At 40.9% G+C, this 13,987-nt stretch overlaps 1 protein-coding gene across 2 annotated transcripts in view; it reads left to right on the forward strand.

Moving 5' to 3' along the window:
• Nucleotides 1-13,987, forward strand: part of HAO1 (hydroxyacid oxidase 1) — a 50,686-nt gene that overhangs the window by 13,091 nt on the left and 23,608 nt on the right. For both annotated transcript variants that reach the window (XM_001493831.6, XM_070247470.1), the window contains exon 3: nucleotides 10,846-11,101. In XM_001493831.6, the coding sequence (XP_001493881.1) occupies nucleotides 10,846-11,101 (256 nt within the window). The remainder of the gene's footprint in view (nucleotides 1-10,845; nucleotides 11,102-13,987) is intronic.

Below are 13,987 nucleotides of genomic sequence, written 5' to 3' on the forward strand. Positions count from 1 at the left end.
TTTTAAGATAGAAGGAAAATAACTGGGAAACACTGAGTGGAGAGCAGTTTGCCAGGCATTGTGTTATGAATAAGAGATTTACTGTGGTAGATGATTTAGTTAACACTTTAGTAATTGACAATTGTTATAATATATAAGAAGTCATATAATTGCCTCTACATATAACACCACATCCATTTGAAACTCTATTAGATTGGTTTTTGATTTTTAAGTTTTGTCCTTCATATAATCTTCAGAGATGAACACAGAATCATTTCCATAAATATTTAACACATTGAAGGAAATAGCAGTAATAAACATAAATGCTAATAGCATATAAAAGAGGTAGTCTCATGAGGTTAAATTTCCAGCTGGCAAGATAAGTAGAGCATCTCTAACTTCTCAAAGAACCAATTAACAAAATGCTTGCTACACCACTGAGGCTTTTGGGACATGATCATGGAAATCTCTCTGGTTTTATGTAGAGTAGTTGTAATAAATTTTTATTTCATCCTCCATGGAGCTATATGAGCTCTTTTTGCTCCACTTAAACATGGGAAGTCAAAAAGAAAGAGAAAAACAAAGATTAAATCTTCATTTATCCTTTTGCTTCTGACTTGTTATGTGGACAAGTGCCACATGAGGGAGTGCTGGGACCTCAAATAGAGAAAAATCAAAACCCACCTAATGTGTTCCAGGAATGCTCAGCGTATTAGCAAATTCTTATTAAACTGTCAAAAAAAAAAAAAGATTTTAAAAGAAATTCCTGTCCCTGGATGCAATTAGAGGTTACCACACAGGATTTGATGGGCCATAAAACCATTAAATCTAAACACTTTCTTTTTGAGCCTAAAAGGCCAGAACATTCCAAAGTGAAGTTTTGGGACTCAGCTATGACTTGACCACCTATTAAGGTGCAGGTGGAACAGATTGCAGAGTAACACAAAGAGCCATACAGACCCCAAAGAACTGAATTAGGGTGTAGGTGAGAGCTTTAGCTGTTGAATTTTCTGGATTTTCCAAGATTAAGTGATCAACCTTAACATTGAGTGAAAGACCATTCAGCAAGAAAAATTGTCATTTCCTTTGCTCCAGACCCAAACGATGTATTTTTGAAAGCTTTATTGATTTATATATTTATGTGTTGTACTAGGTGACCAAGTAGATATACATTTCAGCATACCTACGAGGAAAATATCCTCATTATTCTCAATTTTACCTAAATCCAGGAAAAGCACCAGATTTGCTTTAAATGAAACTTTTTCTGAAGTGAGCGCCTTTTATGTACCAGGTGCCTGGACTTTGCATCCCTATCATTAATCCTCACAATAGACCTGCAAGGTGATTATCGTTTATCATCTCCTCATTTGATGTGGAGAAGGATGCCCTTGACCAAAGTCTAGTGCTGGTCAGTGGTTAAGTTGGGCTTTGCCCCTAGATCTGTTTCACTCCAGAGTCTGACCCAGTCTTTGTCCATTATTTTATTCATTTTTACTAAGGAGGAACAAAAGTAGGGAGGAATAAGGGAGAAAGGACAGTTCACTAAAACTTGGTCTGAATTACGTCAGTTAAACATTTCGAAGGGAATACCTTTGCATCATTGTAGTGAAAAAAAAAATAAATGAATTCACACCTTTTCTCACCTTTATTTTCAATCTATTTCAGCTCAATTTGATGTCTTGGACCTTCTTTTCCAACAATTAAAAGTCAGTGGACACGTTCTTTCTGCATACACACTCACACACATTACATATATATATTCATACACATACACATACATACATATATAATAAAAGATTATGGACCTCCTTTATGTATATATGTACACATAGATGTAGAATATATATAAAATGTATAATTTGTATCTAAAAATTTTCTAAAAATGATAGATTCAGCATTGAAATCACTTTGAAATGAGACAAACTTCATTAATCAAAAACAGCTATTAACAAATTAAACTCTAGCTATGTTAAAGACTAACATTAAATGGTATGATTGGTAGGATTTGGCACCAGAATTTAAGTGATTGGGCAGCTTTCTTAAGAACATGAGATTGCTTCTCCTCAAGTTATTAGCATACCTGATGATTTAAAGTGTGGCAGTGAAAAGGAGAGGCTCGTATGTGTATCTTGACACTGAGATTGTTAAACTGAGGAAGGTTGACTGAAGTTGTGGTGTGCAAACTTGATACTCCTTGAAATCATCTTTATTTTATTTATGTTTTGGTGAGGAAGATTGGCCCTGAGCTAATATCTGTCACCAATCTTTCTCTTTTTGCTTGAAGAAGATTGCTGCTGAGCTGACATCTGTGCCAATCTTCTTCTATTTTATGTGGGATGCCACCACAGCGTGGCTTGATGAGCGGTGCTAGGTCCATGCCAGGGATCAGAACCCACGACCCCAGGCTGCCAAAGCAGGCATGAGAACTTAACCACTACACCACCGGGTTGGCTCCTTGAAATCATCTTTAAAAGGCATTTCACATGTGGTCTGCCAGTTATGCCAGGACCCGACAATGCTCTAAGATGACAGAATAATAACCTGGGAATCATTACAGTAAAGCTAGTGTTTAAGTCTGTTGCGGAGTTCTGCCCCAGAGACACAGTGGAACCACGGAAAGGAGAGCTAAGATGTCATTGGGTCTAACTGTTCCTTGAAAATATTTCCTCACAGTAAAAAAGAGTTCTAGAGGTGTAGTGACGGTGTGCTCTCTCAAGATTATACTGCTCAAATTCAGGCAATGGGCCATCACCAAAGCGCTGGAAAGACGAAGTCTGGTTTCTTAGCCTTTCTTGGCAGTGTTTAAATTGGTTAAGTTCCCTAAATTGTAAATTAAGGTTTGTTTGACTGCTTCTAAGTATTTCAAGCGTAATTGTAGTGAAAGTCTTATTCTTCTCTTAGATTACTAGTTCAGAAAATTCGTTTTCTGAGAAATCTCAGTGGTAACTTCAATCATTCATACAATAAGGTTAATTGTGTTTTTAACAAACCTGTTTAATGACAGTTCCTGTTCGAAGAAAGGCTGACACACTCAATGGATGTTAGGGTGCACATTTATGCAAACACTTCAATATGTCAGACACTGAGTTTAGAACTACACAACTGCTTGGTACTTTGTCACTGCATATTTTCCCCATTACATAATGACTTCCTGTGCAGATGACAAAATGCGTTTTCTCAACAAAATTTTCAGTGCAGCTGTTTTGATGACTAAGTTTTGCAGGAGCTTTTTAATCGAATGCACTTAAAAAAACCTTTAGGCCCTTTGAACATATTACCCCTTTTCCTTTAAACACATAATTTTGGAAACTTAACTCACCTTTCCCATAAAGGAGAGTTATTTTCAAAGAAATCATTTGGACCCAAAGTAGCACATTGCTCAATTGTTCTGCTCTAATCTGGCTATATGATTTGTCTCACAAGAATTAATGTTCCGAATAAGAGACATTGACTCCCATTGATAGCTAATATTTTATATTTTCCTGTTTGTTTTTGTTGTGGTAGTAGCTGCGAATGAACATTCTGAAATGTGTTATAGTCCCCTCTCTTGTCACTCCTAACTTGACGAACTTGAGTTTTACTTGATGATTCAGCTTCTTATTTATATGTGTAAGATTGTTGGACCTGACATTAAACATTTGGAAGTTATTTTATATTTGGTAAATTGGCCTTCTCAGCTTTAAGTAAGCTGTCTCTCTTCTTCATCTTCTGTGATTTTATTTTATTTATTTATTTATTTTTTAAAGATTTTATTTTTTACTTTTTCTCCCCAAAGCCCCCCGGTACATAGTTGTATATTCTTCTTTGTGGGTCCTTCTAGTTGTGGCATGTGGGACGCTGCCTCAGCGTGGTTTGATGAGCAGTGCCATGTCCGCGCCCAGGATTCGAACCAATGAAATACTGGGCCGCCTGCAGTGGAGCGTGCGAACTTAACCACTCGGCCACGGGGCCAGCCCCTCTGTGGTTTTATTTTTATTTTGTAGTTTATTTTTGCTTCTAATCTAAAATCTAGATTTTAGAGTGGTTAAGTGGTCTGGGGATGGTTACTGTAATACAATTTAATTCCTTGACTTTAAAGCTAGTAAGAGATGAATGCATAAGAAAATGTGGCAAAAGTACCTGTGCCTTCTCCAGAGGGACACCAGTGGAGAAGAAAGATTCATCACAGGATGTGACTGGCAATTGGCAAGAAACGCACCAGCACTGTACACCCTACTGCCACTGATAAGTTTCTCCCTCCTGTTTTCTGTAAGGTCCTATCTTTACTCAGGCCGTCTGATATATCCCATTAACTTGGATGAGTCCTTGTGAAAGAAAATATCTACCTCATGGTTCTCAAAGGACAGTCCTCAAAACAAAAGCATGAATATCAAGGAGGAACTTGTCAGAAATGCTGAATCTCAGGTCCCTCTCCAGACTACTGGGTCAGAATCGAATTTTATCAACATCCCCCGCTTGAGTCCTATGCACGTCAAAGCTTGAGAAGCACTGGACAGAGCCTGGGAAGAGAGTTCCTGCTGGTTCCCAGCCAAAGGCGTAGTTTAAATCCTCAAAGGTGAAACAGTATTGGATGTAGTGTGACTATCACCCTCATCTGAAGACCCTCTAAGATCTTCTGGGAGCCTGCTGATTTCAGGACAATTGCCTGAAATGATCAGGAAGTAAGAAGCAGACTCTAGATAATAAGAGAGATGTGTACAAAGCAGTTTTCAATTAAAAATTGGGACTGGGTAAGCTTAGTATGTGGTGCCCTAAAACTCAAGTCCCCAACAGGTCTCCTATCTTCTCTCTTCCACATCCAGATTGGACCAGAAGTAAAAGTTTTCATTAAGGCTTAATGTCAAGCAAAACCCTGCCAAAATCTAGAAGCACAATTGCAATTTTTAGCCATAGAGAGGATTCTGCCAGTTTGTGCTGTTTTGCAAAGCTGGTTACCTGTTCTAGCCCTTTAAGTGTTCCAGACAGTTGAGCATTCTATTTAAATCACTGTATGCGGGAATTTAGGATTTGTATCAACCCCAGAGGTGACTCCATTCACGTCTAATATGAGTTGATGTCAACCTCAGTAGTTGATTACAGGTTCCATACTGTAGGAAATTGAGTTAACTTTCATTGAATGGTGGTTTGGGGAGGCAGACCCACACTTGATGTTAAGCCAGATTTATTGCAGACCCTTGTAGCATTTCCCCACCCTCAGGCATGCGATTTAACTCCAATAAGAAACTTTACTGTAGGTGGGTTTGAGAACAACTTTTATTCTATTAAACAGAATGCAGCAACATTTTCCACTAGCCCACAGCCCATTTTGGCAGGGGAGGGCTTATGGGTGATAGGAGGCAATGATATTAATCTCATTTATTTCCATCTTACTGAACTTACAGTGGTATTGCAAATGAAATAGAAACAAAAAAATGTGCTGAGAACTTAAAAAACTTTTCTTCCGTGTATTGTTGTTTGATGACTGGACTAAACAAATGCTGGCAGCCCCTTAGTGCTATGCTGAAGTTCCCTCCGTGGAGATCTGTAGACAGGTCAGGGGTCGGGGGAAAGGCATATTTTTGTCGCATCTTCTGGCTTATTTGCTGTTGTCGTGTCCATGACTTTTCAATGGGATGTACACCCTGAGAATGTAGGAATTATCTCCTTTGATCACCTCTCCCTATATAGGATCTAGCAGAGAGTGCCTTGGCCTGGAGAAAACTCCTCTCTCTCAAGAGCTTTCTTCCTCCAGATAGTGAGCATTTGACACTAGATCTGGAAGGGAAAGAGGGATGGGTGTCTTGAGCAGCAAAACCCTTGCAGAGGAAAGCTGAGTGTGGAGAAGATAATGAATAATGATATTAAGAAATCCAGGTCCTTGGCAAAATTATGAAATTTAAAAAGCTATCTAGGACTTCTTTTTCCAAATATTGTTAGATGTTCTCTCATTTAACCGTTTACAATGGCACGGCCTTAAAGTTTACACAGAAGACGTTCACAAACATTGTCCAGTGGGCTATAAGTGGGAAGGGCAGCAGCTATGGTTGGAGCTACTTTGCAGATGAAATGTGCCTTGTGGATGGCAAGGCCAGGCCTCTAGCACAGGCCTCTGACTCTCAATCCGTTTTATTCTGTTGTCTTTCTGAGATACAGCCATTATCTCCCAGGTTATATACATGGCTTTATGTTTCAGCTTCAATGCCTGAGACCTTACTAGTGTTTCTTTTAGTGATTGTGTGCACGTGTGTGTGTGTGAGTGATATGCATTTTTCTTATAGCAATGGCATCATGTATTACTGTTGCTTCTAAATAAAGAAGAGGAAAAAGTGTCAAATATAAACAGTCTAATTATATCTAAACCAGCCCTGGTGGTTTACTAATTAAGATTCGGCGCTCTCATTGCTGCGGCCCCTGTTCCTTCCCGGGTCAGGGAACCACACCACTGGTCTGTCAGTTGTTGTACGCTGGTGGCTGCGTGTTGCTGTGATGCTGAAAGCTATGACACTGGTATTTCAAACACCAGCAGGGTGACCCATGTTGGACATGCATCAGTGGAGCTTCAAGACGAAGACAGACTAGGAAGAAAGACCTGCCCACCCACTTCTGAAAAAATTGGCCATGAAAGCTCTATGAATAGCAGTGGAGCATTGTTTGATACAGCGCGGAGGGTGAGAGGATGGCACAGAACACCGGACAGGGTTCCACTCTGCCGTACATGGGGCGCTGGGAGTTGGAATCGACTCAACAGCTCTGACAACGACAAGACTACATCTAGAGCATTAAAAGTTTAGGTGTCTATCCTTGAAGAAGATGTGTCTTAGGGATGGTAAAAGAGGGGGTGAGTAGAAGTAAGGAAAGTAAGGAAATGGAGTTCTGTGATAAGGGATCAATGTTTACTTGATGGTGTAGCCTCCTGGATACGGAAGCCAAATTTTCTAGACTCGGATCAACATTGGGGACCTTCATCATGGACAAGAGCCAGGCCTTGCCTTTATAGTAGTACCACCTCAAAGGTGGTTTCCTTTTTGCCAGGAGTTACAAACATGCAACATATATCCGACTCCTCCGTTACTGCACCACAAGTTGAGAAGAGGACTCCATGCAAGCTGACCCATGTCCTTTGTAAAGTGAAATCTGACAGTTTCTGCTTTTGAGAGCAGGGGGTCAGAGTTTCATGGTGAAAAATGAATGGGGAGAGAAAACAGAATCAAAAACATTTGTGCTTTCAGGAACTTTCAAGGATAATTTTGATCAGAATTTCTCAACAAAATCTGACTATGCTAGGTCCTTTATAAAATTAAAAAATTGTAAGTTTTGTCCCCAAAAGAGTGACGTGAGCTACAAGAGTATATTTTTATCTCTCAGGAAAAGTGCTGTTTGAAATATTTAGCAACCAGTGCAGCAAAGGGCTTTGACCAATGAGAAGAGATACTCAGATGCTGGTCTCTGGTGCTCTAGCAACATTCTGGATGTCCTCAGCTCTGCCCAGCATTAACCCTTAAATCGCTGGATTGTTGGCTGGGAGGGGTCCAGGGGTTCCTTCTGGGGAGAAGGGAGTGATGGCACATGAAAGGACTCAGGTGGGTGATTTACTTCAGAGCCATGGTTATTTACCAATTCGAATGGAAACATTTCGATATTTTAAGAAGCAGAATTGTCATACCAACTTAATCTCAGATCTGTCCTTAGTGAAACCGGGCAAATCTGTGATTCTCTCTCTGAATGGTCCTTGCAAAACCCCAGGCTCCCATACCTCATTCTAACATAAAGTGTGCTGAAAACATTGGATGCAATGCATCACTAATTTTCCTTTATTCCAGCAAATAATCACAAGTGAATGGGGATCATGGTGATCAGTAATATACTTTCCAAGAAGCCTGGAGCCTTCTAAGTTTTGCACCTGTTCTCACCTGGGAGTAATATCTTAGCCTCAACTCATAATATGTCAGCACAGACTATGATATTACCCATGTATCCAGGAGACTGCTGGAGTAAATTCATGAAATCACCAAATAATGAGTTATTAAATGCCTTCAACTGGAAACAATGGTAATTTAGAATTTGGGGGGGCTCTGATTCAAAATTTCAGCCCTGTATGATTTAATCACTGGAAAGTAAATACTGAGCACCAGTAACAGCTGGAGACATTAGTATCAGAGCTGGTAGACTCAGGACGTAGATGGCATGGACTGGCCTTCCTTCCCTCTGGACATGCATTGCTCAAGTGATTTGGACAAAATGTTTGTGAGGGTGGACACCTCCTGCAATTCTGTTGGTTTAGGTGAAGTAGATGTTATTGGTACACTGGTTTGTAGCATTTCAGCAATCTGTGTGGAATGTCTGTAGGGATTTCTTATGAATTCAAGGAGATCTTTTTGAGGATTTTAATCCTTCCTGGCAGATCTCCTGCTTACCCACATGATACCTTTGTGTAAACTACAAGAAGGTGCCTTATCATCTGAGCAGTCCTCCTGGCTGGATCCTTTTGTGCAGCCACACTCTGCACCTATAGTATGTGGCAGACCATACCCTCTGGTTTCCAAATTTCCATGCCTTCCTAGAGCTGTGGGTGTGGTGGCATCCCTTAGGGATGTAGCAAACCTGCTCCTTCAAGTGTCACAGCCCTGAAGAATTGGGGAAGTACATTTATTTATGCTTGGTGCCAGGGCTTCTTGGAGTTCTGGAAAGGTTACTGCCTTAGGGGAGTGGTCAGACATGCTGGGTTTGCATCTCATTCTGCTGTCCATCTCTGTGTGATCATTGTTAGGCCACATCCTTTTCAGGACGTATTTTCTTTGTAGTAAATTGATGGTTAGGGGATTCCAACCCGAGCAAACAATGTCCCCTGGTGTTCCTGTCAAACAGCATGAACGGCCTGGAGCTATTTTCCGTATTTACAAATCTTAATGAAAATCAAACAATGGTCCAGATGTTCATATGTGTTATTACTGAATCAAATGTGGTTTGTTGGACAATATTTTGCAACCCATGAGTCCCTAGTAGAGAAATTCTCAGAGGAACACTGGGAGGGAACAAATTAGTGACCCATTGACAAGATCATCTCCAGCTCCTATCTTTTTTATCTGGCCTGTGACCTGAAGGACAGGGATGAAAAACACCTTCAAAGGCATAGAAAAAGTAGCATTTATCCAAAATAAAGTCTATTTTATTACTAGCTGACTTTAGAGCTTCACTATCAAATGATAATGCTACTATTTAAATGTAAACATGTGGTCCAGGACCAGCAGCATCGGAATCACCTGGGAGCTGGATAGAAAGACAAATTCTTGGGCCCCATCTTGGACCCCCTGAATCAGAAACTCTGGGAGTGTGTTTTCACAGTCTGCATGTTCACAAATGCGCCAGGGGATTTGGCTGTCTGCTAAAGTTTGAGGAGCATGGAAGCTTTTTAACCTCCCAAAGTAGCTTTCTGAACAGCATGTCACTTGATTCTCCTCATCACCCTGAGTGTCACTTGGACAACTACATTTACTCCCATTTGGCATAGGGTGGGCACGCAGAGAAATCCAATGACCTGAGGTCATATAGTCAGTTTTATCTAGTTATCATTTATCTCTCAGCGTGTTTGGTATATGGCATTTAAGCATTGTATCCTTTTCTCCTCCACTAACCCTAACCCCAATTTTACTATCTATTTTTGGAGGAAAGCCTACTACCCACATTCTTTCAAGTTCTCTAAGACAATTGGTTAGATGAATTTATCTAATTTTTCATTTATTTGCTCATTTTTTGACATCTTGCTCAAAAGGATGTGAGGTAACTGCTGTCTACTTGGGATGTCTAGTGTATGTATTTTATAAAAGTTAAAAAGACAGCATAAATGATAGAATACACTTTTAACAAAATTTTAAAAGATAAAAATTTAAAAGAAAGAAAAAAATTAAATTCACCCATAATTCTCCCGCGTATCATTAGCAATTCATTTGTTTAGGTTCACATACCAATAATCACATTTGTATAAATGTGGAATCACATTATACATGTCATTTTGTAGCCTTTTTTGCTTTCTTAATATATCTTGAGCATCTTTCTATGTTCATAAATATTCTTTTATGATTGTAATAGTAAGATTTCTTTCTCTCTAGATATGTAGATACATATGTATACCTCCAGATACATATCTATATATATCTATAACGAGAAAGAGGAACATATATCTGTATCTATATCTATCTATAGGTATATAGAGAGAGATTTAAGAAATTGGTTCATGGAATTGTGGAGGCTGGAAAGTCCAAAATCTGCAGGATAAGCTGGCAGGATGTAGATAGGGAAGAGCTGATGCTGCTGTTCAAGTCTCAAGGCGGCCTGCTGACAGAATTCCCTCTTCCTCAGGGAAGGTCAGTCTTTTCCTTAAGGCCTTCAACTGATTGGGTTGAGAATAATCTGCCATCCACACTATACAGAATAATCTGCCTTACTCGAAGTCTGCTGATTTAAATGCTAATCTTCTCTAAAAAATATCTTCATAGCAACATCCAGACGTATTTGAGCAAACATCTGGGTACCATGCCTAGCCGAGTTGGCACATAAAATTAACCAACACAAAAATATTACCTTTAAATGGTGTGTACATGTCATTTCACATATGAACTACAATTTATCCAACCCCCTAAGGTTGGACATTCAGGTTGTTCACAATTTTTTCATCCTTATCTATAGCATATCTTTGGCTATTTGACTCATTTTTGTTTTCAGGATCAATTCACAAAGTGTAGAAGGAATACAAATTTCTATATTTTTAAAGACTTGATTTCTTATTGCCAAATTACCCATGTAGTTGTCTTTACCCCATGAACCACAACCCGAAGGCTTTGTCGTGGGGAAAATGCCAGGCTTGCCTTGATCTTGCCCTTTCTCCCTCAGCTTGCAGGTCACTGGGAACCGGCATGATGCTGAGTACCTGGGCCACCTCCTCAATTGAAGAAGTGGCAGAGGCTGGTCCTGAGGCGCTTCGCTGGCTGCAGCTGTACATTTACAAGGACCGTGAGGTCACCAAGCAGCTAGTGCGGCGGGCTGAGCGGATGGGGTATAAGGCCATATTTGTGACGGTGGACACCCCTTACCTGGGCAACCGCTTCGATGATGTGCGTAACAGGTTCAAGCTGCCACCCCAACTCAGGTAACAAAGGGTCTCTGATTACCTGGGCCCCTGAGCTGTTTTCCTAGCTCTCTTTGCTCTTAACATAAACCAGCTCCAGAGGCTTTCTCCAGTTTCCAAGTGAGTGCCCTGGGGAATTAGATCTTCGTAAAACATTGGTCCCAAAGTATGGTTGAATGGGATCTTGTCTAGGATAGATAGGGTCTTTGTTCTAGAGACGGCACCATTGCCAAACATCCACATATATTATCTCCAGCAAATCACACACCTTGTGTGGGTGTCACATACTTGAGCTATAAAACAGAGACAAGAATTGCTCATATACTTGTGAAAGTCAAATAAATTTATGTACCAGAGTGCATTAAGGGTTTTGGATAATATGAGTTGCCATATAGATGGAAGATACATAATATAGCCCAGGCAACATTATTTTGTGATCCCAATACCTTAGGTTTTGGTCTATTGAAATTAAAGAACCACCTTTTAACTTTATTTTTTAATTGTATTTGGAACAACTGTGGCTAGGAAGATTGAAGAAAGCTAAAAGAGTAGAGACAAGAGAAGCCACATATTTTAGCCCTCATCTCCTGCTTCTTTCAGCAAAATTCCTCTTTCATTGTGGTTCATCCATGGATCAAGCAAGATTCATTCACTGGTTCATTCCTTCATTCATTCATTCACTCAGTTACTCATCTTAGCAAAAACCATGTATCTAGTGATCTAAAATTGAACTATGATGGTTTTATCAGGTCATTCAGCCTGTCCATTAGCAAGAAATTGTTGATCTTGTCCTTTTAATATGTTGGGATTAGAGTCATCTTGAGTCACAGCCAGGAACTCAGCGGAATTTACTGAGAAAGACTCCAACCTCCCTAAGCTACAGACCTCTTTCCCCCTTTGTTTCTTCCTTTGCCCACTTCCCACCAACATCTGCTCTTAGGTTTTTCATACCAATGTGTGACTGATAGCCTTCAGGGCTGTAAGTATTTGAACTGGGATCACAACCTTAGTTTTAACGGCAGATGTTTTGATGATAGGATTTCGAAGCATCCATCAGAGTATGTGAAATGATGGAGGATGCCTTCCTTGGATCCTAGACATCAATTCGCAGGTTGTTTACTGTCTGTATGTAAAATTAACCCTTCTAAAAGATTCAAAATCTAAAAGATTCAAAATCACATCAGCATTCTATTGAAGGACAAGAAGATCGTTGGAAGCCAGCGTCCCGTATATATTATAGTCAGAGTGGGATGTATCTCATCCACCATATAGGTCCATATAGCATCTTGTATAGGTGTCACATAGCTGTCATATAGCTCTGCTGTGTACACACCTATTTGAGTATAAAATATTGTGCTTAAAATCTTGCCAAGGAGCCATATATAAATTAGCTGTGTGATGCCATCTCTGTGACACTTCCAGGCAGGTTTAGGATATTATTTCCGTATATGGTCCTTCTGTTGCCCAATGGCAAAAAGAGACAGTGCTTTCCCTGAGAGGCCTGCCAATAAACCTGCTCCATGTATCCCAGACGGGGTTCCCCAAACACCCTGTCTTTCTAAGAAAATAAAAACAAAAACAAAAGTCCCTCACATATTCCTACTTCTTGCCAAATTAATCAGGAAATAGATGGCTTCAAACATCCCTAATATGAAATCTGTATTCACATTATTTCTCTACTACTCCTTGTTTTTTAGACTTTCTAAAATAATTTGTCTCCTACTATTGAGGCTTCTGACAGGAAACATTCCTCATGATTTCCCTGTGGCCATTTGGAAAGGAATTTGCTATTCCTTTTCCTCCCCTCCTGATACTGTTACTACTACAAAAATAAATAATACAGTCAGGTCTTTGCAGCCTCAGAAGCACTTTCTCGCTCTGGATAACAAAGCCTGTTTCACAGTGGTGTCTTCTTCGAGGGGGAGATGACACAGTTCTTTCTGGCTGTATCTCTTGCTCCCTTGGTGCCAGAGCCACTCCGTCAGGAGCGGGAAGGTTGACTTGCTTCTTCCCCTTTTCCTCGCTCTCGGCTCCTGCCCAGATGACGTGAAGGACCAGGAGACAAAGGCCCTTTTCAGCTGTCGATGTGCACAGGAGTGGCCACGGCTGTCCAGCTTGTCACATCTCCCCTCTGAAGATGATCACATAATGAGCAACACATCCAGGTCACAGGGAACGCAGGAAACACCCCACAGTCCGGTGCCCCTGACCCCTAGAGCGCACACTGGGCTTGTCTATCCTCGTGGACGACAGAGCCGGCCAGCACCTTATGGGCAGCAACTCCGCGGCCCACAGTCAGCCATGGAAGGCAAAGCATGCTAATGGGAGGCCCAGGCTTCCGCTGGAGGCCACATACAACCAAAAAGCTCATCTGTTACAGCCTGATATGAAATCAGATTTCTTTCCGCAACTGACCTGACTCATAGAAGGTGAAGGCTGGCTTTTCAGAAGTGAGGTTTGGCAGGCGAGGCAGGCAGGAAATCCAGAGGAGAATGAGTCTGTAAAGCAGTGGCTCCTTCCAGCCCCTGCTACTTCCTCTGCCTGGGTCGGGGGGAGGGGCCCGGCTCTTGGCATCTGGGACCAGCGAGAGTTCAGGCGTTTGGTAGTCTCTGCTTGGGCTATATGCAAAACACATGGATGTGTGCACATTATGAATGGCAGGGAGGCTCCTGAAACTGAGGGGGAGTAAGGAGAATTCTCATCTGCTCTTGGAAGAAGCAAGGGATGAAGCTGCTTCACTAAACTGATTCCTGAGGCTTTGAAGCAGGGCCTTTTTATCTCTGTGCCCCATGGAGATGGTTCATTTACCCCAGGGAAGATTTGGCTCTTCAGTATAAAGCCAGGGCAGTCGAAAGAGCAAAAAAGTAATTTCCAACATTGACTAAGATCAGGGTAAATCATGACACC

Source organism: Equus caballus, chromosome 22, assembly GCF_041296265.1.
Source record: "Equus caballus isolate H_3958 breed thoroughbred chromosome 22, TB-T2T, whole genome shotgun sequence".
Taxonomy (NCBI): Eukaryota; Metazoa; Chordata; class Mammalia; order Perissodactyla; family Equidae; genus Equus; species Equus caballus.